The sequence below is a fragment of the Cervus elaphus genome, chromosome 5 (genome assembly GCF_910594005.1).
Source record: "Cervus elaphus chromosome 5, mCerEla1.1, whole genome shotgun sequence".
Lineage (NCBI taxonomy): Eukaryota > Metazoa > Chordata > Mammalia > Artiodactyla > Cervidae > Cervus > Cervus elaphus.
In genome coordinates, this window is record NC_057819.1 from 110,489,818 (window position 1) to 110,514,283 (window position 24,466).

General features: G+C 42.0%; 1 protein-coding gene across 2 annotated transcripts in view; it reads left to right on the forward strand.

Moving 5' to 3' along the window:
* SKAP1 (src kinase associated phosphoprotein 1) overlaps nucleotides 1-24,466 on the forward strand; it is a 292,018-nt gene that overhangs the window by 252,656 nt on the left and 14,896 nt on the right. For both annotated transcript variants that reach the window (XM_043904307.1, XM_043904306.1), the window contains exons 9-11: nucleotides 46-255; nucleotides 9,335-9,385; nucleotides 16,610-16,710. In XM_043904307.1, coding sequence (XP_043760242.1) covers nucleotides 46-255; nucleotides 9,335-9,385; nucleotides 16,610-16,710 — 362 coding nt within the window. The remainder of the gene's footprint in view (nucleotides 1-45; nucleotides 256-9,334; nucleotides 9,386-16,609; nucleotides 16,711-24,466) is intronic.

A 24,466-nucleotide genomic window follows, 5' to 3' on the forward strand; every position in this document is an offset into this window, starting at 1 on the left:
TCCTTCTCACCCTATCTTGATTCATTCCCATCTCTGCCCTGACAGACCTGAGCTCCTTAACCATTCCATATGAAGAGGAGGAAGAGGAGGAGGGAGAAGAGGAGAAAGAGGAAGAAGAAGAGATGTACGATGATATCGATGGTTTTGACTCCTCAAATTCTGGTTCCCAAAGCAGACCCATTATCTTGCCTGGCAGCGTGGGGCTCAAAGAGCCTATGGGGGAGAAAGAAGAAGATATTTATGAAATCTTACCAGGTGAGACATTTCGTCTTCTAATTACCTTCCTCTCGTTTAGAGACTCTAGACCTGGTAGAAGAATATAACTTGGACAGCTCCAGAGGAAGCCAAACCTCTGATGGAGGCACTTGCAAGGAAGCTTCCGAGATTCCCAGCACAGAAGCCCTGCCCTGGGGGCAAGATGGGTTGATGGGGGTGGGGAGTGTGTTTTATCTCTGCATGTGAAGTAATTTATTACAAACATCAACAGGTTCGAGAGTCAAGAATATTCATGCTGGTTCTCATAGGTTCACCATGAGTTTCATCAAAACTCTCTAGTTTGAACTTCTTTTCTGTGTAATTGTGAGGATAATGGAAAGTCACCTCAAATGATGAAGGATATGAAAAGACTGCAGCAATGTAAACGCCAACAAGCCTTTTCAGTAACACAGTAAAGCCTTGACAGAGCACAGCTCACCCTTGCCTAGTCCAGATATACCACGAATCAAATCACATCTCTTGCTAATAGACCTAACATGTGTCCTCTGCCCACCATTACACCAGGTCCACTGTACGTATTTCTTTTTTTTCTGAAGGCATGATAACCAGCATCTCAAAAATTGTGTAGTCATCACTGCTCCCGCCCAACCACTTCCTGTGTGGGTAACAGCAGCTGCTAAACAGTGCAGAGCACAGTGGGGGTCAGACTGTGCAAAAAATGAAGCCTGAGCCTTTTAATTGTGAGGTAGTTAGACCACAGGAACGCTGAATCTTCAAGTCCATTCAGAAAGATCGCTCCTGTGGAAATTTGCCAGGAGTTCAGTGCTCTACTGAGAAATCCAAGTTAAGTCTAAATTTATAGCAATTTAAACCTCAATCCCAGATGAACCTAGGAGCTGAAGTGAACCTAACACTCAGGCCCCTGAAGTCAGGGCTGGTTGCTAAAAATATTGTTAGTAAGCAACTGACATTTCAAGGCTTCCTGAGAAGGGTTCAACCCTGTCAATACCACGTTCATCTCTCCCTTGGGGAGAAGCCACGTCATTGCTTCCTGAGTTGCAGGGCTGTGGCTACACCTTCCCTCCTGACTGAGACCTCACACACTCAGTCACCAACCCATGACAAGAAGAGCCTGCTTCTTCTCCCAGCACTTCCAGCCTCTGCTAGTCCCCGACTTCCCCAGTCTTTTTGTTGTGTTTTATTATGCAAATGATATCTTGGTTGAGGTCGAGCCATTTCTTGTGTCTGAAGTTAAAAAAAAAAAATGATAATTTCCTCAGCAAGTCATCGTCGTTAATGAAGTTTTACAAAAACAGATACAACCAAAGGAAAATAAAATTTCACAGGTGATAAATTTTTCCAATTTCCCTGGCAGAATTCGATAGGATTGTTAAATTAAGAGTGAAGGTGTCTGTTAGAAAGCAACGAGCAGTGATGGGTAATTTTATAGAGTGGAAAATTGAATCAAATTGCTACATTAAAACACAGCTCCTCTGAGAATCTTCCCTTTCACAGTCTGCTCCATTGCAACAGCAGGGTGCAGAAATGGATCTAAATCACAACAACCCCTAAAAGGAGATGTATTCCCCAACTTGGCCAGAGGTTTCTGATGAGCTCACATTCCACTTGCTGCTGTCCAGGTTGGGGGAGATATCCAGGTAACACTCCACTTGAGGTCACAGCTGTGTAAGAGTGCTCTGGGAGAACCTCACAGAGCCACTCAGCCTTCCGTGGAGCAAAGAAGGGTTGCTAATGCCCGTGTTTACTTCTCAAAGGAGCAGGGAGAAAGGAGCTGATGCTCAGACACACAGAGCAAAGGAGAGTAAAGGGAAAGGTGTCTCAGAAAATAAAACCTAGCCCCAAGTGGGTTGCTGAATGTGTGACTGGTTTCTTAGCAACCATCCTTCCCACGCCCCTTAAAACCCTACCCTCAGCCATCATGGCACCGCCCAGTGTGCCAAAGCTCGCGCCAGTTTGGATATTGGAGTGGACTCCAAGGGCATGGAGACTGGCCTACTTTCTTGAGGAAAGCCACTTACCCTGTGCTTACAACAACGGCCCCTCAGAAGTGAGGAAGGCCACATCACAGGAAAACCAGGGTCTCTTTCCAGATTAGGGCAACAGCAGACAACTTGCTGGTTTATTTTCTAAAGGACAGGGCTGTTCCCAGCCAACAGGTTCTTTCCCAAAAGCTTCTATCTATCACAGTTTTTAGAGACTGCATTGAAGTTGGGATATATTGGCATTTTGTTATGATGCAATTATTTCAGACACGAGTCTCCATCAGCCAGCTTCCTGTCTGTGCCACTCAGCTTGTTGCTTCTGAAATTGCAGTTAGTTTTGCCTGTGCCACCCTCCCTGTCTTGGAGGAATTGAGAGAGGATGTGAGGGAGCCTGACACTCATCTCAGAAGACCACCCCCTGAGCAGTGACACGTGAGACACAGCATGATGTCACAGTGACAGTGCTGGCTCTGGGTCAGGATGGACCTGCTCTGCCATCTGCCAGCTGTGAGGCCTTGAGCAAGTTATCTGCCCTGTTTCTCAGGTGTGGTTTTGCCAGCTGTAAAATGGGAATAACAGTAGTAGCTGTCACAAAGGATGCATGAGAAGCCTGGAACAGAATGCATAAAGCATGAGAGCCCTGGCAAACAGGCAGCATTCAGGAAATGCTGGCTATTCTCCATCTGGTGGCATTTAAACAAAGTGTTGCCTCTTTGAAGAATCCTAGGAATCAGCTCATTCCCCATCTCCTCCAACCAGACCAGAGACAGTCCGGCTGGACATTTTCAGTGATACGTGTGAAGCAGGTGAAACTGAAAATCCCGAGCAGATGGAAAGTGGCTCGCACCTTCTGCTCAGGCCCATTTTTACTGTGAAGACAGGTGCTGGGTGGAGGGACAATTGACAGTAAGGTGGGATTGTGCTAATGTTGCACACTCATCAATAGTCAAATGACTTGGGCCTCTAAGACATGTCTCACAGTAACAGGTAAATGTGCTTTGTAGAGAATATCTGCTTCTCCTTTCTCTTTGGGATGGGGCCTACACCAGCCTCACTGTCTCTATGGGGAAGGCTGTGTAAGTGAGATCTCCTCCCTTCCAGAATATAATTTTGATGGACTTCCTAGTTTTGAAAGAAAAGTGCCTGTAACATATACCAAGTCAATACAAAAATGTTTTTTCCTAATCAAAATAGTGTATGGATCATCAAATTAAATGCACTACATCACATTAATCGTGGGATAATTAGCATTTGCTGCATGGCTAGCACTCTCCTTCCCTTGAGGGAAAGCCAGAGCACTCGAGGTTTTCAGCCCAAGACCACAATGTGAGTCCTAGATAATATGGTTTCAAGATTGTTATCTACTGGGATTTCTGAACATCCATGTTAAGAATATGGGAGCCCTTGATTTTAAAGATCTCATTTGCAGTAGTTTAAACTGTAGGGAACTACCAACAAAGAAATACTAAAGCAATATGTGGAAAATGAAAGGCTTTTCTGAACCCTCTTTCACCCCTTCCCAAAATTATTTTGCAGTCTAGCACAGGCGCAGTTTCATGATTCCAGATACCATAAAAGGACAGTTTTTAATCAGGTTTCTCTTTGTCTGGGGCCTCGAGCCTGGAATCCAGCAAGGCACCTGAGACCATTGAAGAGCTGTAACTGAGGCCTTGCAGCAGCTGCAGTAGCAACAGAATCTGGCCGTGTTGTCTAAAGAGATTTCAGGAGAGCACATGGAGAGACAAAGCGCCTTCCCTGGGAATGTCTGTGCACATTCTGAGGCTGCCTGCACTGCCCTGGAGGGTCATTATAGACCCAGAAACCAGATCGCTTTATAATAAAGCAGATAACTGGGTTTTTTTTTCATTTGAGACAAATGGAAACCATTCTGTGGAATTATTTTTCCCCCATACAATTGTCCAGACCCACAGAAAGGGGGAATGATGATAGCAAGAAGTCTAAGGAAAGAAGAAAAGCAGACACCAAAAGTACGAAGTTTGTGAAGAAACAAGTTCCAATTTCCTGGAAAAGCAGGGCTCCATGAGGGGCACATCAAAGAATCAAAGCTACCATCAGGCCCCTTCCGAGCTTCTTGGCCTTTTCTTCCCCTCAGTCCTGTGCACCCCTGGCTCCAGACAAACCTACTTCTGACCAGCACCAAAACTGGAACCGTGTATTTTCTTCTGCTTCGAATCCCCGCCCCCAGTCTGTGACAGGGGCCCCTCTGAGTCCCCTCAGTGGCAGCCTCCCGGAGACGCAGCTGCAGCTGAGCTCTGCTTCAGCCTCTACCCCAGGGATTTGTATTTAGGTTTTTCTCTTCCAATTAGTAGGTGCTCAATTATGATTTTTGAAATTTAGTGTATTCCAAGTGTTGCAGTTAGCAAAAATTGAGTTTAATATGTAGTACTCAAGATCCTACCATGGAGATAGTATGCAAATATTTTGAGGTAACAGTTGAGATTACCAGCTATACAACAGAGAATTAAATGTGCTATTAGCATTATGCTCCTATTTGCCATGTTGTTTGAAGAGGTGCTGTAGCATCCATGGATTTATAACATATCTATGCATTCTGTGGAGTGGTTTCTATTTCCATTTTTTGCCTGTTCCCTTTGCACTTCGAGGTTATCTGCATTTCTGCTACATCTGTCACCAGAGCACCTTGACATCTGGTTGCACATTGATACATTTGGCATTTTTAAAGCTTCTGTCACTTTGCTTTACTTGAGAGAAGTGACCTCCCTCTTTCTTATCTAGTCATTTTAAAAATTTTATTCCCAGTTCAACCGATGTCAGAGCAGCACTTCAGAAAGGAGCGAGGCGTCATAGGAAGCTGGCTCCTCTCCGGGTCCCCGCAGTGGAGTCAGTGTCCTGTTCCTCTCAGCCTCTCATTGGTGTCCCTGACATTGTGCCAAGAGTGTTGATTGAAGTCAACTCTCTGGATACTGATGCTCATTTGTGATACCCCATGGTTCTCTTACACATTCGCACAGTTAACAGAATCTTCCTCAACTGTTTTCCCAATTGAAATGAAATATTTGGGAATCAAGTAGAGCATTTAATGTAATAAGTGGACAGTAATCTTTAGAGGTTAATTTGTTTAAAGCCTGTGTAAGGTTGGGTTCCCATATGCGCTGTTAGGAGCAAGAACCATTATAATCTATTACTGTTTAAAGTTGAGCAGCACATAAATTTTAATTCCTCCTTAAATGAAGATGTATTTTAGTAGATGTCATGCTAAAAAGCCTAATAATATTCTTATACAGAAATTCAACAAGTTCTTTAGCCTAAAAAGTTTTTTTTTCAAAGTAATCTTTTTAAAATTAAAGTCTCACCTTACAGATGAAAAAAAAAAAAAAGAAAGAAAGAAATTTGGCTGTTTAACCCCCTTTTGTGAGCAGAGTTTTTTTGCTTGTTGCCATATAATCAGTTTTCTTGACTTTGGAATTTGAAAGATAGCAGTTTGACTTCACGGACAGATCCGAGATAAATTGTACGCCTCAGCTTTCCTCGTAGCTCAGACAGTAAAGAATCTGCCTGCGATGCGGAAGACCTGGATTCGATTCCTGGGTCAGGAAGATCCCCTGGAGAAGGGAATGGCAACCCACTCCAGTATTCTTGCCTGGAAAATCCCTTGAACAGAGGAGCCTGGTGGGCTATAGTCCATGGGGTTGTAAAGAGTCAGACACGACTGAGCAGCTAAGCCTTCCGCTATTTGTGTGGTGCCTTCTGAAGCTGGGGGCTTCCTGGGTGGCTCAGACAGTAAGGAAACCGCCTGCCAATGCAGGAGACCCCAGTCAGGAAGATCCCATGGAGAAGGGAATGGCTCCCCACTCCAGTATTATTGCCTGGACAATCCCGGCAAGGGTGGCAGGCTACAGTCCATGGGGTCTCAGAGAATCAGACACAACTGAGCGACTGACGCTTTACTTTTACTTTTTACTCTGAAACTGGGATGATGCTGAGAGGACACATCTAGCTGTGGAGGGAGGGCACTTGCCTTCACCAGGTGATGGTCCCCATACTTACTCCTTCAAAGACCGCAGAGACACAGCACCCAACCTCTCACTTCAGTGGCTGGGCTCCTACTCTGACACCTGCTTTTAGCCACCCGGGAAGGACAGACTTAGATAGACATAGGGATTGGGGCGTCCTGGTTCACTTGCACCACCATAGCGCTTAGTAACGGTGATGAATGATATGTAAGACCTGTGGCCAATATTCTGCTTTCTTTCTAGGTGACTCTACAGGCCCAATGGAAATCAGAGTATCTGTTCTGTAATTGAACTGCATAAAGCAGAGTTTTATTTTTTCCATTTTTGTATCATGACTGGTTTAAGTGATGTTGCCTGAAAGGATAAAAGATTCAAGTTTTAGTTTTCATTTTTATCATTGCAAATACATTTACATTCTCCTATTTTACAAATGCAAAGAGCAGGCAAGCCACTTTCAATAATTTATTTTAAAATCAATGCTAATGAGGTTATGTCTCGTCAGTGGCCGAGTTTTACAATAAAGTCTGATTTATTTAGAAAAGATCTTTGGTGTAGCTTCCCATCTAATGGTGGTGGGAAGGGGGTGGAGTAGCAGGCACAGTGACCCTCCAACTTCGGATCCAATTTGTAATTCACAGTGGAGATCTGACCCAATTTACATTGATTAGAATTGGGAGGAAGAGACATCTGCGCACAGACAGCAGAGGTAGAATAAACCCTCTCTGCAAAAGTGCCTAAGCACAGCAAATTACTGGTCTTTGTGATTAAGTTGTCTGATATCAGCAAAAGAGCTGTGCTCTGTCCAGATTATTGGGTATCTCTAAAACGGAGGACATACCAACTCTTCTTTGAATGTTTTCAATCCTGCGAAATTGGTCCCACATCAAAAAGAAAAAACATCATAGCAGAGAAAGGAAGGAAATGCAGGTAATAACAAGAAGACAATGTGCAAAGAATGATGTTAAATGTGATTTATTTCAGTGTGTTCTATTTCTGATATTTGATCTCACTCCTTCATTATCTCACATCCTTATTCCTCATGGAGAGGTGGGGGAGCCCTACAGGCAGTGAGTTGGAAATTCTCTGCTGCAGGGTCATACACAGAGATTAGGAGAGTTGAGTCCTTCTCCTGTGCGACCTTGTAGGGCAGGCTTATATCATATATATATGTTATATACCTATTTAAATGTTAGTTACGTGATTTATTTCCCAAAGTATCAATCCCAATAACAATATTAATTTAAATTTTTGCAGGGCAACTATTTCATTTTATATGTGAAATTAATTGTAATTCTTTAATGTCCTGTAGTGTGTTACATACTCTTACGCTAGTTATGAGCTTAGAGTTTACTTCTCCTAGTCTGACATACCATAACTCATGTTGTCCTATAAACCTTATATTTAAAGGGGAGGTTGTCCTGGGCCATCACCTCAAAAGTTCCATTTAAAGGTATAACTGTGGGGATCAAGACAGGTAAGTGCCTTCAGATTCAAAGAGAAAGGAAAGTACATGTGGCCAGAAGAAACTGAGTATTCAACCCTCAAAATGTTGCTTTTTATGCCCCATTCATTCTGAGTTTGTGTGTGTGTGCTTCTGTGTGTGTGTGTGTGTTGGGTGGTAGTGATAAAAAGGAGAATAGCATGTATATTTCTGTGCATTTTGCCCCACATATAGAACAGCTTAATGTGATTCTGATACCCATACTTTCTTGATAAGGACCCAGTTCTCATGCTATCAGGTAGTACAAAGTCTGGGATGAAACAGGTTAATGAAGGTAAGAAATCATGTTGTGACTTTGACTCTATAAACACTTGGATGGAGTGAGACAATGGCATTGACTTAGAAGTCACTGTGTACCCGCCATTCATTCCAATTGCCCTCAGGAGTTCACACTCATGAAAGAGGCAGGCTGAATAACAACGGTAAAAAGCTAAGTACAAGCTCCAAGTACCAAGAACATAGAACTGTGTATATGACCACCTTCTGTAACAATTGAACAAAGTTTGATATATTAAGGATTAATTAATCACAGAGGGTTTAAACATGTGCTTCGCTTCACGCATACAAACTCTGAATACTTACATGGAGATAACACATTTTGAAGAGAATTCTCAAAGGGAAGGAGAAATCGGGTCTGAGAAAGAGGATTAGGATCCTAATAATAGGCACCTAAATAATTCAGTGGATTGGAAGCTTCACAAGGGCAGGAAGCTGACCAGTCTTGTCCATCACCACATCTCCAGCTCCTAGTGCAATGTCTTGCATATAGTAAGCACTTAAGAATGTTTGTGAATGAATGAATGGAGAGGGAAAGAAAAGAAGGCCAGTTGGAACATGAGAAATGATTTTTTAAAAAAGAACATGGAAAAAATAATAAAAAAATAAAAAAGAACATGGAGGCATATACCCTGAGGGAACAAAAATTGAAACAGGCAGACATATGTATCCCATTGTTCATTACAGCACTATTTACAATATCTAGAGCATGGAAGCAACCTAGATGTCCATCAACAGATGAACGGATAAAGAAGTTGTGGTACATATATGCAATGGAATATTACTCAACCATAAAAAGAAATGCCTTTGAGTCAGTTCTAATGAGGTGGATGAATCTAGAACCTAATATATAGAGTGAAGTATTCTACGCATATATATGGAATCTAGAAGAATGGTACTGAAGAATTTATTTACAGGGCAACAATGGAGAAACAGACATAGAGAATAGAGTTATGGACATGAGGAGAGGGGAGTAGAGGGTGGAAAGAGTAACATGGAAACTTATATTATCATATGGAAAGTGGATAGCCAACGGGAATTTGCTGTGTGGCTCAGGAAACTCCAACGGGGCTCTATACCAACCTAGGGGGTGGGATGGGGAGGCAGATGGGAGGGAGGTTCAAAAGGGAGGGGCTATATGTATACCTATGGCAGATTCATGTTGAGGTTTGACAGAAAACAACAATTATCCTTAAATAAAAAATAAATAAACTTAAAAAAGAACACGGTAATTATTGCCTTAAAGAAGAGAGTGTGTTGAGCTCAGAGAAAGAAGACCCGTCAGTGCAAATAACAGACTATTGACCACTGATTGCTAATGCGGATCATGTTTATCCCCACAGATGAAGAGCATGATCTAGAAGAGGATGAGAGTGGCACCCAACAAAAAGGAGGTATGAGAGCCTCAAAAATGTCCAGGTGCAGGGGAGGATATTCGGGCTTCCCACCAGAGAAAGCACCGTTCTCTGATTACAAACACTAAGAGGGTACTGGTGTGTTGACCTCAACAGCCCCGAATAAGATGACTGGACAGGGAAATAGCTTAACCTTAAAAGTAACCACCCATTCACGTTAATTAATGTTCCCAGAACAGCTAAGATTTATCCTAAAGAGGGTGAGAAGCTGAACCAGATATTTATTTTTCCCTATCAGTATTTCTTAAATCAGTACAGTGAAAATAGAATTGCCTCATCTCTAAAAGATCAGAGGATTGAGAATGGAAAGAATGGAAATGTCTCCTGTCTGAGAGGCCCGGAGATTGCAAGTTCAGAGGGGAATGGAAATGTGTCAGATCTGAAAAGTGAGCGTGGGGGTGAAGGATAGAATTGCTTGGTGATGCTGACTTCTGATGGCCTGGTTTGATTCCAGGCACATTTGGAAATGAATATGTAACAGGTTTGTTGAATACAAAATTACATCTTATTCATCCCAGACTGTTAACCATGCTTCAGTCTGTTAGTCAGCCCATCCTTTCTAAGGTCAGATGCCCCTCTAAAGCCCCCTTAAGTCGACCAAGGTCCTAGTCTATCGTTGTCTATAAAGGAATACATGATGTACAGGCCACCTCAAGGACATTTATGCCATCAGCAGAGCCTGGAAGTGACTGATTTAGATACTGGCTGACTTTTTCTTTGTGATTCTATGGAAGTCTTAAGCCTTGAGATTCTTTCCCTCTTTCCATCCTTTTCCCCTTCTGTTTCTCTAGCCTCTCCACCTTTTCCCATTCTCCTCCTTCTCCCTTTCCTCGTGCCTTTTCTTCTCTTCCTAATCCATTCAGCAAAGCCCATTTCCTGGGTGAATTCTCCATGGGAAGTAAATATGTAACAGGTTTAGTGAAGGACCCAACTTCTCCAAATGAGAGAAAAGACAGCAAAGAGGCAGCATTAGAAGTCACAAGCCAAAGCCAAAGAGAAGTGAAGCAAGTATGACAGGAATGTTAGTGTAGTTTCAAGTAAGGACCTCATGACTGTTAGCGCTTGTGATTAAGTCCTCTGTGAATTTTTTTTTTTTTTTTACTGTTCTACTTGCTGTACAGAATTCCAACAACAACAACAAAAGTCTATTTCTTTACCAACCCATATCCCACATATGTCTTTTCTCAACCAACTTCCCTCACTGGTGCAGGAAAGAAGCACTTTGTGTGGACAGCATGGGTGGAGTAACTAGAAGCTTCTTACTTTACATTAAACTTCCTTCAGGAAGCAGCAGCCTTCTGGCAAAAGCCTAAAATTCAGTTTCAGACTTCTCCCCCGTCTTATTTCTTCCCTCCACTCCTCTTTCTAAGGTTCAGTCTGAAGAGTGAGGAGAGATTTGTTTCTTAACTGTTCCAACAGCTATAATTCACATACTTCTTTTTTTTTTTTTTTCACATACTTCTTAAAAAAAAAAAAAAAACTTTGTTTCTCAAGCTTTCTGCCTCCAAAATAGGTGTTGTTAAAGAGCAATGAGCTCTAAATACATTTCTATGGTTTATACTTCCCACCAGTTATAATGATTGGTGACTTAGGGATTAAAAAGCAAAGGAGGACTTTTCCCTCTCTCTGAAGAATCTGAGGCAAGAATTTTTATTATTATTGTATTTACTTTTTTATTTATTGAATTTATATGATGCCTTTCCTACAAAGGAGCTATAGAAATGGCAAGAAATATGTAACATCCAGGTGTCATCACTTAGCTTTAAAACAATAAAATATAGAGGTTTGAGGGAAGGGTAGACATATAAAAGGCAAGAGCTCCAGGACAGTGTAAATTCTTCTATAATAGGCAAGCTACACAAGTTTGGTTCACTTGGGCAAGTCAGGTGTCACATGCCCTTTGAGGGGGAAAAGTATTTTCTCCTAAATGATACCATGGCTACCAGGATTACCTTTAAAATCCACATGCTTTTCTTCACTATTTCAGGGATCCTGTCCCTGGAATGCTGTGCTTTTTCCCTGATGGAATTGCTAACATTTTTAAAGCCTAACTAGGATCTTATCAGAAGAGAGAGAAAAAAAGAATTCAGTTTATCCTGGTTGGGTGTTAATGACCCTGTAAGATGTAATTTCTTTTATTTTATTCTGTTACCTAGAAAATCTATCACAGCCTTGTAGTATTGATTGTTCAATCTATAAAGAGCTCGGTTTACAGCTTGACTGTTAGTAACAGGGTTATTCTAATGAGTGACTCTTCAACACCTCAGATTTTCACTAAATTCTAACCCATCAGCCTAACGGTCTAACACTAAGTGTCTTTGGTGATGATAGCTTATCTCCATTCTCTATCATGAGAAGGCATGTCCAGGTAGCCAAAAGTAAAACTCAATCTCTGCTGTTTGTATGAGAACAACTGGCCATTTGCTTGGCTATGCCATGTCAGATCAAAAGCAGGGCTGGAGGCATGAATCATCCTTAGAAATGTCAAACCTCTGACCAAAGAAGATCTTGAAACAGGTTGTTTTTGCTCTGAAGTTATGGGCAAACTCAGCCAAGGAGGAGACCATGTTCAGTCATTTCTGCAGAAAAATGATTGCTGATGAGCTTTCCATTTCTGAGGCATTTTTTCCACTTTAGTGGCTGCCAATGGCATAAATTATTACATAAAAGAAACAGAGGGAATCCACAGAGGTATTTTCAGCTCTTACTAATACTTTTTGAGACCTGGTTTCCAAGACCAAACATGAGTGGATCATCACCCAGCTATAATTTTGGCCCAATAAAAGGAACACACAAGATGAAAATTAGAATCTGTGAATGTGCCCCACTTCAAGATCATGCTTATAACATTAGGAACCATAATAATTTCAGAACTGAAAGTCTTAGTCACTCAGTTGTGTCTGACTCTTTGTGACCCTGTGGACTGTAGCCCTCCAAGCTCTGTCAATGGAATTATCCAGGCAAGAATACTAGAGTGGGTTGCCATTCCATTCCCCAGGGCATCTTCCTGAACCAGGAATCAAACCTGGTCTCCTGCACTGCAGGCAGATTTTTTACCATCTGAGCCACCAGGGAAGGCCAATAATTTCAAAACTCAAAGACTAAAAAGCTATGAAAACAAGCAAATGGTATTGTTTAGTGGCTTTTCCTGTTCTGGTATCATAGTCAGTAGAGCTTGGCAAATTTTTCTATGTCTCTTTCTTTCTGAAATAGCTAATAAGTTATGAGACTGAGTCTGCTTAATGGACTGTATGTACACAGTGGCCTTTATGGCCTGGTCTAGAGAACATTTCAAGTCCCTTCCAATGGGCCACTGCTTTGGCCTTCTTTATCCATTTCTCATGCAAGAACTGGCTTTATCTGTCTTCTCCTTTTGTCTCTTTTCCATAATCTGTTAAGTAATTATACCCAGGGCCACATTGGCACAGTCCTTTTGCTTATCAAGAAAATGTAAACAACATGCTGGCTTGCCTTTAGCCTCTTTTCCTTGGTCACAGCTTGAATTCTGGAGCTACCCAATATCTCTCAAACAGAAACCCAACGTGACGTGTGAACTCTGGAAAGAGCATGGTCAAGCTCTGTTGTCCCTAAGGAGGGGGATAGGCAGAACCGTGTCCGCTCCTTTCACCTTAGAACTCTCCACATCATGGTGGCTCATTTTCAAATAACGACTCTGTCAATAGTAGCACCAACTTGGCCTCCGTTACTAGAGAAATGACATTATCACTGGTTGTAAAGACTTGGTGTGGAATGACAAATGCTTTGCAATAAATACCTAGAAAAGAGAGGAAAACAACATATTTTTAACTTGCTCTGCTTCTATTCCTCCTAGGACATTTTGTCTGCTTGGGGGCATAGCTTCTCTTACGTGGGATAAAAAAAAATAAGATGCTGCCCCTTTTTTTTCCCTCTAGTAAAAGTCCTCCTCAGCTCTGCTAGCAATTTAAATGCTGTGATCATACCCATTAGCTTCTCTATCATTGTAATTGTTGTTAATTGTTATAACTGTTTTAGTTATTAGTGGTGTCATTATTGCTCTAGGTCCTCTGTCTGTTTTATGCTGAATATATTAGTGCTTTGCTTTTGAATTACCAGGCTTTATTTAGTGCAGAGTTACGTTTTTTGGAGAGACATTGAGAAATGCTGGCATTAAGCTTTATTCTTTTGTTTTTCATTCCAAATGGACAGACTGGAAAAAAATAATTAGATGGAATAATGTCCTCAAAATGAGAATGAGGATGTTATGAATTAATTAAATGGTCAGAATGCTGCACCATTTCTGATCTCAGACTGCTGCCAAAGGAATCTAAACCTAAAGGAGCCTCAGACCCTTCCAGAGAGTCAATCCTCCCTCTCAGGCTCCCAATTCCTTACTGGTCTAAAGACATCCGAGTCTCCTCACGCATCCTCTGTTCATAGGAGTGCTGGACAAGCCTAGGGAGAAGCTGGCCTGGCCCAGCAGACTCCTAGCCTTCAAGCTCTTCCTGGGACCAAGCTTCAGGAATAAAGCCCTCCATGGTCTTACCTCTTCCCCTCTTCGAGGTTTGATCAGGTTTTTGTTTTTCAACTTAAAGCTTCAGGGAAGGCTTCCCTGATCCCTCAGACTATGTTAGATTCCCTGTTATACACAGACCCTCAGCTTCTCGTTTGCAGATACATCACAATCATAAATAAATAAATGGTTGTGTGACTTTGTTTCATGGTGCCGCCCCTGCTGGATGGCAGCCCTAAGGGCAGGGACCGTGTGTATGGCCCATGCAGAATTCCCAGCATCTTGCATGTTTGCTGAAGGCTGAAGAGTGAATGTAGTGAAGTTGTGTGCATATATACACATAAATGCCAGTCACCTGTTTTAAACTGGGAGTCTGCAATAGAGTCTAATCTTATCCAGCTAAGGCATTCCTCCACCCTGATTTCATTAATACCAGGATACCTCTGTTTAGACTGCCAGTCCAACCTCCTCCCCATTTTTATCCTTCATTCTGCTTATTTTCCAAAGCAGCATTGTTATGGTTCTGATGATTCCAGTTCTTGAACTAGGCTAAGCGATCTCCTGGATTCCTGAGTTCTATCTTCTTTGGGCCTTTAGCTTATGAAGAACTGAAAGTGTCTTCCACCTTTAGTTTTTCTTGGAAGGTTTTTGTTTTTCTCCTAGCTTTTTGCATTCCCTACAATCTGCTGAGCTTTTAGAATAGCTCTTTTTCCTGGTGTTCTCCACAGGTGTCTTATATACCCAAAATCAAATCACTTTCTACATAGAGACTCAAAAGGTACCCATCATATCAAGGAGCTAGTCCACATCCAGGCACGTGGGGGGCATACACCACAGTGACCATCTGCTAGGCCAGAAAAGGCCTAGATAACTTTATAAGTCTTACAATTTGAAAACGTCAAGTGATGTTTTTTAAAAGTCTATTTTTTATAAAATGATCTTCTTTACCGTATATAAATCCTTGAAACATATTGATGTCAATGTACTTTTCATTCCTAAACTTAGCCCAAATCTTGGTATGAATAATCTACTCCATTACAACTGAAAATGCATTATATCCTCTGGGAAAACTACTTTCACTTTTCAGGAACTGATATTTTTCTGTTGTTTCATACCCTGATATCCCTACCAAAATATGCCTTGTCTTTTCAGTAATTAGCATTTTTTCCCAATGGGTTTTTTTCCCAAACATGTTCTTAACTCTGTGGCAGAGTGTTTCCAGTGCAGTCATCTTATTTGCTGCCCTCTGTTGTCTACTGAATATATAAACACTTTCTGTGAAAACAAAATATCGTTGAGTTTCTATATGGTTAACATTTTCACTTCTATTTGCAATATCTGAATCTTAACTAAATAGCTCTGTCTCTCCTCTGTTTTGTACACTTTAAGGTTCCTACTAAAGTTCTTTCCCAGAGACATATAAGGATCTTGTTCTTCTGTACCTTTATCCTTTGAATTGCTCGTAAGTTAGGAACAAGGAGAAAAAAAGCAAATATAGGCAGAGCTTCTGTCCCCACACTGCCCACTTCTCTCCACCTATCCCATCCTTAGCAACTAGCACCATCACTCTCACTGGAGGGTCAAGACAAATGAAGGGAAAGGTGGAAACTGGCAAAATAAGGTGCCCCCCAAATCACTTGAGGTTTGATTAGAACCAGGGCTCCCGACTCCTGTCATCAGGAATGTCACCTTTTGTGGGTGTTCTGCATACAGTTCTCATACACAGTGTCCCTAGAAATGGCGAGCACTGCCACATTAGCCCTGGTCCAGGAGGCATTAGCACTCCTGCCATTCACATCCCCAGATCCTCTCCCACTTTGTACTCTAGTGTTTAACCTTTCCGGGTAGAAGAAGATCAATACAGATTCTTCATTGTTAAGAATCAATGCCTGTCCTGTAGCATCACTGCCATCTAGTCTTGCTGAGGAGCCAGTAAATCTCTCCAGCTGTTTCTGAAGCTTGTTGTCGTCTTCAGCTGCTTTCATTTTTAATGCAGATCACTTTGGTTTCTGTTCCCCAGGGGGCTTACTGATAAATCTTGGAAGACATGTTCAGGGTCTACAAATGAGATGCTGGAAAAGGGCCAGCCCACCCAGAATTTAGTTGTAATGGATGAGACACCCCCTTGGTTCCACTTAAGGACTGGGCTATTCTTTTCCACATTTATTGGTAATTACCTCATATAGTAAGTACCTGGGTGGGAAGTGCAGGATGAAGTTCCTGTGTAACAGACGAGGCCAACCTGTGAGGCCGCAGTGCTGATCTGTGCTGGCTGACTCAGCCTTTCTTGTAAACAGGCAGAAGTTGGAGACATCTCATTCCTTCAATGCATAATAAAAAGAAGCACTGGATAGTTTAGATACCCTGTATGAAGAAAGTCTGACAGAAAATCTCTTTGTGCTACTTACTTATAAACCAAGTGAAAAATTACCTGCCTGGTTTTCTTTTATTAATAAATGAATATATTTATCATATTATTGAATAGCATCTGACTAAGGAAGATCTGTAAACATTTAATGTTAGTTAATAACCTCCTTCTCCCACAGTCATTTGGTCTTGCTGAGTGTTTGGCTGTATCTCATCCCAAACCCCTTGAATCTTAGGTTTCCTAGGGCCAATATCAGAACCTTGTTTCCATTTGCAGCAAAAATGTGGGCTCCGTAGAAAAAGACAGGGTCCTTTTAACTTTGATTTCTCCTCTCTTTGATCAGTGGACTATGCCAGTTATTACCAGGGCCTATGGGATTGCCATGGTGACCAGTCAGATGAACTGTCCTTCCAACGAGGTGACCTCATCCGAATTCTGAGCAAGGTAAGGGTTAGAGTGTGGGGCTCGGATCAAAAGTTGATTTTCTCACTCCTGATGATGTAGTCACTCATCCAGAATTATCCCATGTCATATATTTTTCATGTGTGTATTACATGGCCCCCTCACACACAGAGTAAATCTCCATTGTTTTAAAATTGTCAACGTTTATTTGAAAATTCAGATTCAAGAACTAATTTCCAAATTTAAAAAATACAATAAAGTAGACACAATACCAAAACCATGCCAATCAAAATTTGATCTTTTTAAAAGGGTCTATGTGATGCTTAAAACATCATTACCATATACATAATTTACTACAATAAAGTACTTTTGAAAATATTCTAGCTAGGTCAGCTGCCTTATTTCATTTATAGATAAACAAAACTGTAATATAATTACGTATGCAGGGGGAAGTCAGAGCTAGTTAGGTCAATTGATTTGAGTAAGTGCTGTAAGGCCAAGATAGTGAATCCAACCCACAAGGGCTAACTTTATTCTCTTCCTCAGTCACAAAGTTAGCCCCAGCCACAGGTAACTACCTCACAAATGGTGTTGTTGAATACCAAAGAATGGGCCAAAAAAATAAGATAGATTGTTTCAGATCCATCACCAGTGTGAAGAAGATTTAGAACTCATGGGTTACTCTTTGAGGGATCAGTAGTATCATCTTTGTAAAGAAAGACTGCTGATATTCCGTACAGGTGGACTAAGGAAATAAATTTCTGTCCCTGAAAAAAAAAACTTGTTAAAAAGCTCTCCCTCTACGAGACAATCAATATCAACAAATACATCTTTGAAAGGGGCACAATTTGCTCTTTAATTGTTGAGTATGTGAACTCCATGGGCTTCGAGGGTGGTGCTAGTGGTAAAGAACCTGCCTGCCAATGCAGGAGATGTAAGAGACACTGGTTCGATCCCTGGATTGGGAAGATCCCCTAGAGGAGGGCATGGCAACCCACTCCAGTATTCTTGCCTAGAGAATCCCAAGGACAGAGGAGTTTGGCAGGCTACACAGTCCATAGGGTCGCAGAGAGTCAGACACGACGGAAGCAACTTAGCACACATACTCAGGTGAACTCCATAAAGAAAAATTGAAAACCCATTGTGTTAATAACCCATCATTTGCCATTCATCTTTATTCTGTGAATGTCATTACCTTGGCCAGATGTTTGTCTCAATCTGAAATATACCAGAGCTTGTTAGAAAAAAGACCAGGACTGATCAAAGATAGCTTTCAGCAGTTACAAGTCCTCTTTGAACTAGGACCAAATTCAGATCCAGCCTTTTTTGTAACAGCGGGAGGCCCGCAATCCCTGCTGAGTGAGATCACAATCTTTTAGTGATCTCTTCCAGACTCCGAGTTCAGCACCCACCTTAGTGCCATTCCGGTGCAGCTCCAATACACCAAGAATAAATTGAAAGCAAAGAAGGGAGTGGACATTGGCCTGATTGGTATTTCAAATGCCCGAAAGCAAGGTTTGCCGTGTAATAGAATTTGTGTACATTACCACGCTGGCATTACAGGGGTAATCGAGTTATCCACTCAGGTGTGACCAGGCCTCTGTTTGCCCAGAGCCTGCAGGTGAACAAATTAACTGTTTACATTGTCTGAGGTGCCTGCAGCAGGAGGGGGGGGACAGAGCCAGACTGTCTGCTGGCCTTCTCTCTCAGCCATGATTATTTTGTTTGTTTTGCATGTCTTTTGCCTTTGTTAATGGCTTCTCACTGGGGGTCCCTTTCCTCCATTTAGAAGGGGCTGTGCGGTGACTTGCCCTGCGGTACAGAGCTGTCTGTGGTTGCCAGGGCTGTTGTAATTTTGAGATACCGAAGAACATGGGGACCTTCCCAAATCTGGATTTTTTTAAACCAATCCCTCTTCCCCTCCTCCGTTACTAAAAGCTAATATATCAGAGTTTAATTCAGGGGCAGTGCCTTGCTGCCTCGGTTCTATCGGTCTTCTTTCTGTCTTTTGTAAGGTCCTGAATCTGTTGTCTTCTCTTACCTTGATAGTAGCACATTTCTTACCCTAAAAGCTACATCGGTTGCCTCCCTTCTTCACATTGCTAACCTCTGCATGTCAGGGAAAGAAATGAGAAGCTAGAAGCTTAACTGAAGTTTCCCTCATAAAATTTCATTCCAGTTAACGTTGGCTTGGGGAGCATTTCAGATTGGATTTACCTTTATTATATTATTTAACTCAATAAGAGTCCTTGGACAGGAAGCAACCTTAAAAGGCCACCCAATCCATTCCCTTGCCAATTCAGGCAGATAGAAAAGGAGATTCCACTACCATTATCAGCTGTCTGTCTATTCAGATGTTCAGTTACTCCTAATCTCAGGAATTTTCTCTCATATGGATCCTAAATTTATTTCACTTTACCCTCAGCTGCACTTTTGGTAAAGATCCTGACTACCAATGCAGGTGATGTAAGAAACGCTGATTCGATCCCTGGGTTAGGAAGATCCCCTAGATCTAGAGGGCATCCCCTCCCCTAGAGGAGGGCATGGCAACCCACTCCAGCATTCTTGCCTGGAGAATCCCATGGACAGAGGAGCCAGTAGGCTACAGTTCAGAGGGTCTCAAAGAATTGGACATGACTGAAGTGACCTAGCATGCATGCACACAACCCCAGTTGCCTTCCTTTATTGGAGTCAGTTATACTCTGCAGCCTGCCTCTCACACCTGTAGGAACAGAACTGACTCAAATTGAGGTTAGTCCAGAAAAATTATATCTAGAAATCTGCATTTTACTTTTCTCTCTGACCAGTAGAACCTTTGTCAAGCAAGAAAAGCCTGCTTCTTAGGAACCTGTAGAAGTCTATTTCCCTGAGACAAGACAAGATGCAGCTCAACTTACCTGGAGCAGTTTCCTTGCCTGTAAAGTGAGGGAGTTGTGTTAGACCTCTGAGGTTCCTTCCACCTCAAACATTCCTGGTCTAAACAAACATGGTGAGGCTGACATTGCAAATCTGCTGAAGAAATTCCACACAAAGATGTATCTTAGCTTTCATTATTTTTTCAGATTGAACCAAAAAACTCCTACGTTCTTTTGTTTTGGACCCTCATAAATACATCTGGCTTTTCCCTCTCACTTGGTATGATGAGAGAAATATTCTGAGAGGTAGGGAGTGGCAGGTAGAGAACAGGAAGTGGGGTGGAAATTGGGGAGTAATAACTATTCTTGGGCTCCTACTGCTTCCTTCTGCTTCTTTCTCTCTCTCTTTTTCCTTCCCCCCTTTGGTTTTTTTTTTTTTTTTTTTGAAGTGTAGTTGATTCACAACGTCGTGTTAGTTTCTAGTGTACAGGGAAGTGATTCAGTTTTACACATATATATTCTTCAGATTCTTTTCCAGTATAGTTTATTGTAAGATATTGAACTTAGTTCTCTGTGCTGTACAGTAGGACTTTATTGTTTATCTCTTTTATATATAGTGGTATGTATCTGCTAATCCCAAACTTCTCATTTATCCTTCCCTCTCCCTTTCCTCGTTGCTAACCATAAGTTTGCTTTCTGTGTCTGAGTCTATTTCTGTTTCATATATATCATTTTTTCAGGTTCCACATACAAATGATATAATATTTGTCTTTATCTGATTTACTTCTCTGATGGTCTCTAGTCCATCCATGTTGCTGCAAATGGCATTATTTCATTCTTTTTTATGACTGATTAGTATCCCAGTGTGTGTTTGTGTGTGTGTATACATATATATACCACACTTGCTATTTTTTAATAGTTGCCCAAGTATGACCCAACCCTGAATCCTAGAATCCTCTAGCCAAGAGAGTCTGTTAGGGTCTAGGGTCTTTGGGCAGGAATGATCCCAAAAAGAGAGCTACTTACCCTTTAAAAAACTTTTTTTCAGAGAAGTTGATTGGTTGGGTATCCAAATGCCCATCGCCTGTCCTTAGAGAAGCAAGTTGTCAACAGGTGGTTTATTTATGTGACCCTGAACAAAGTCACTTAATCTTGCTAATCCTCAGTTTCCTCGTCTGTAAAACTTGGGATAATTTCTATTTAAAGGATGTTGTGATACTTACTTTAGAGAATTGTGTAAAGAAGTGCCTGGTATCTAGGATGATAACTGTGATTATATTCCCCTCTTTTCCATTAACAACAGAGTAAAACTTTTGAGGTCAATGTTGGGTCCACATTAGGAGTGCAATAAATTATTAGTGAATTGAGAGAGAAAAAAAGATATCCTGTCCTGCCCAGAACACTTCACAGAGATGTTTGAAAGCTCAAAAGGTCCTCACTTGGGAATAGAAAGTCATCCAGTGAAGAAACTTTACATGGAAATGCACTGTGCCTTTCCTGGTCTGAGAGAATTCATCACTGGCAAAATTGGTCAACAGCTCAAACTTCTTTGAGGAGAGGCCAGAGCCATGTATCCCAGCTCTGAAACAGTAACCAAAGGCACAGTCAGCAGGACCCCTCTTGCCTCCCCCAACACATCTATCCATTCCTAAGACCCAAAGTTGCATGCCCACATAATGCACTGAGTTCCAATTTGGATTGCAAATATATTAAAAGGAGATTTTAATAACAGAGAGCTGTGCATCCATTCCTTTTGGACCCAGATATTTCTGAACAGCTCTTTTGGCGCGGGGACCGAACTCCACTTCCGCCCATGCAGGGACGCAGCTCAGGCCACAGCGGGGTGTTCAAAGCTCTTCAGTGGCTCCAGATTGCGGCGCTTGTGCAGGTCTCCTCATACGTAACCGATGGCTCCTGAGAGCCTGCCTCCCGTAAATTACTTCCCACGATGCCTGCGACCACCGCAGAATTCAAGTTTGAATAGAGCAGGAAAAAGGTGTTTGAAAGGCCTGTTCACTCAGCTGCATTTTAATTTCCTTTTCAATCTTGTCCCAATTAATTTCACAGAATTAATCTCACAGAAGCAAACGCGGCAGCACTGAAGCTGTGGTTTTAGTGTGGCGGTCGCTCTGCCTGAACATGAAATAGGAGCTAATATAAAAATCCATCTGCTGTGTTTGAAATACACACCGGCTGCTGCTCAGTCCTGTCTGACATTCCAAACATCAACAGCGGGGAAAAGTGATTTGGGGGTTAGTGGCCATCAGTACTTGGCAGGGGTTCAACAACAGGTGTACTCCGAAAATCCATTCAGCTTGGGCACCAGGCATGACGGGGCCCGTGCTGAATCACCCTGCGGGCAGCCACACAACACCCTGGCTTGATTCCTTTTATCTGAGGATCATAAGGCCCTTCTGGGGACCAGCACTGCTGTGGGCATTTATCGTAAGCGGGAGAAAAGGCAGTAAGAGGTCTCTGGTTGAGTCAAGCCACAGTTTGCAGCTTACAGAGAAGTGACTCTGTCTTCTTGGCTTAAAGGTCTCTCACTAGAGAACCATCTTCTAAATCATAAAGGTGTTTGTTCTACTATTCGAGATAACTTAAATAAACACCCATTTAAAATTTAAGCCTCCTGTTCCAGAAGTGATTTATAGTAGTAACATGAGCTGTCCAGCAGATAAGGGCAAATGAGAGAGAGGAAGAGGAACTCTTTCTCAGTTGACAAGGAAGAAGAGGTCCCTGAAAGAGGTCTTCCACTTAAGGTAAACAGAGTTGATAGGCTGCATCTCTTGGGCTTATGTTGGTGTGCCTCATGAAATGGCCCTGGGCTCTTCCAGAGTTTCTCCTGCTACTTATTCCTATGGAAGGCAGCCTTGGAGCAACAAACTGGGTGCCAAGAAAGGTTATACTTACATGGTGCTGAGACAGGGTGCAGAGAGATTCTCACCACCCCAACACACCATGCTTTGGTTGTCTTCCCTGCTGGTACAGTTGATATAGGAACAGGGAGCCTTACAAGCAAGATCAAGTTTGATATTGAACATAACAATGCTCTCAGGTGGCCATAGGTCTTATGTGGATGAGGATGGACCAATTTCATCACCCTGGGTGACATTTAGCTTCCAGTACTGGGTCGTAACTACTTAACTTCAGGCTGGATCATGGCTCCAAACCCAGCACCTAGTTATCTGAATGCAACAGGCCTGCCCCACCACACCTGGACTGTGTTAACGTAACACCATGTCTGTTATAATGGGATTTTTAAAGCCCAGTGTTCTTCACCTACTCCCTCGAAGGCCTGCTTAAAGAATGTAGACCTTTCCCCTCCCTTGACCCCTCTCCTCCAGAAGAGATTTGTATGTTGTAAAAATTATCTGAATGTAGCAGTACTTCCTCTTTTAAATGTGCTTAGTTGAATGTGACAACAACCCTCATAAAAACAGATAAGTTAATTCCTTCAATTGCTTTAAATGAAGGCTTTTTTTTTTTTTTTAATTTCAGGGCTCTGAGGGAAAGGAGGTGTTTGGTGACATCTAGTGTCCATTTAGGACTTCCTCAGGCACTATTACCCTCTGCTTGGCTGAGCAGGGGACGGGCAGGGTAATTTGGGAGGTAATTCAGGGATAGGAAGTGGGGAAAATACGAGAATACAGGCCTGGGGCACAGACTGCCCAGACATAGCTATGAAACTGATCAATGCCTACCAAAGAGCTATCATTCACCTCTGACCTAAACAAAGGGGGCAATGAGGAGGGGTATCATTGGAAAATATCTTTTCTTATTTATGATGATACGAAAAGAGAAGCAGAAGCTGTCCCCGTCACCCCATTTCATGTTAACAAGCAGGTCGACACTGTGCTGTGATGACGAAGATGATGATGATGATGGTGTTTTCTCTCATCAATAACCCCTGTGGGAGGCTATAGAGTTGGGAGGATGGGAATGGGATTTGGGGTCAGCTGGAAGGCAACGGTCATACACCGGTCAAATTCAGTAGAGGCCATTCCTTTCCCCCAGACAGGAACCAATCGTCTAGAACAAACCCTGGCAGCCTCATTCCTTCCAGGTAATTTTTATAAATGAGGGGACACCCATTCCAAGAGAGGACAAAAGGGAGAGGGTGTTTGTGAGTGAGTGTGTGTGTGTGTGTGTGCGTGCGCGTGCATATGCATGCATATAAACCTACAAGCAAGAGGCCCGACTACTTATCAACCCTATTCTCTATACCCTGGCCATTTATTATAAAGCCCTTTAAAAAAAAAAAAAAAAAAGAGTAAAATTGGCATTTTCCACTTTAACCTCCTTAGTCCTGAACTTTTGTCCTAGACAAGACCCTTCACTTTCTACACACACAAACACACACACACCTCCCTTTCAGTCAGGTGGAAAGTCCCAGATTCAATAATTAGCCGTGAGACCCAGACAGAAATGTTTACCTAGAACCATGTAAGCCATACAGGGTTAGGTTAATGCTCAGAATCGCCTGATGCTTTACAAACTCCAGTGTAAAAAAAAATTCCAGCCATTTATTTTGCAGTGAATTTATAACAAATGCTGTTTAAAGGCTTCGTCTTTTGACAGAGGTAATAATAAATTCACTGTTAAAGACGGTAGTTTAATTCCTTATACCTCCAATACTGCACAGAATAAACCATATTCATCACTGAGTAATTTTTTACCACATAAATCTTTAAAACTAACCGGTGAAGGCTGTTGAGACTGAAATATTGTGAATTTATTAGATATGCCCATGTAGTATTGGATTCAGAGGTTTCCACTCGAATATATTATGGGGAAAATTTGTGTCTTTAACTGTGACATTCCCTCCATTTCCCACTGCCAGTAGTATAACAAGCAGCTCCTCCAGAGTCAGCTGCACGTTTATCAGACAGAGATTTAGTGATCAACTCCTCACTAATCTGCCAAAGAGGTTGGATGACATT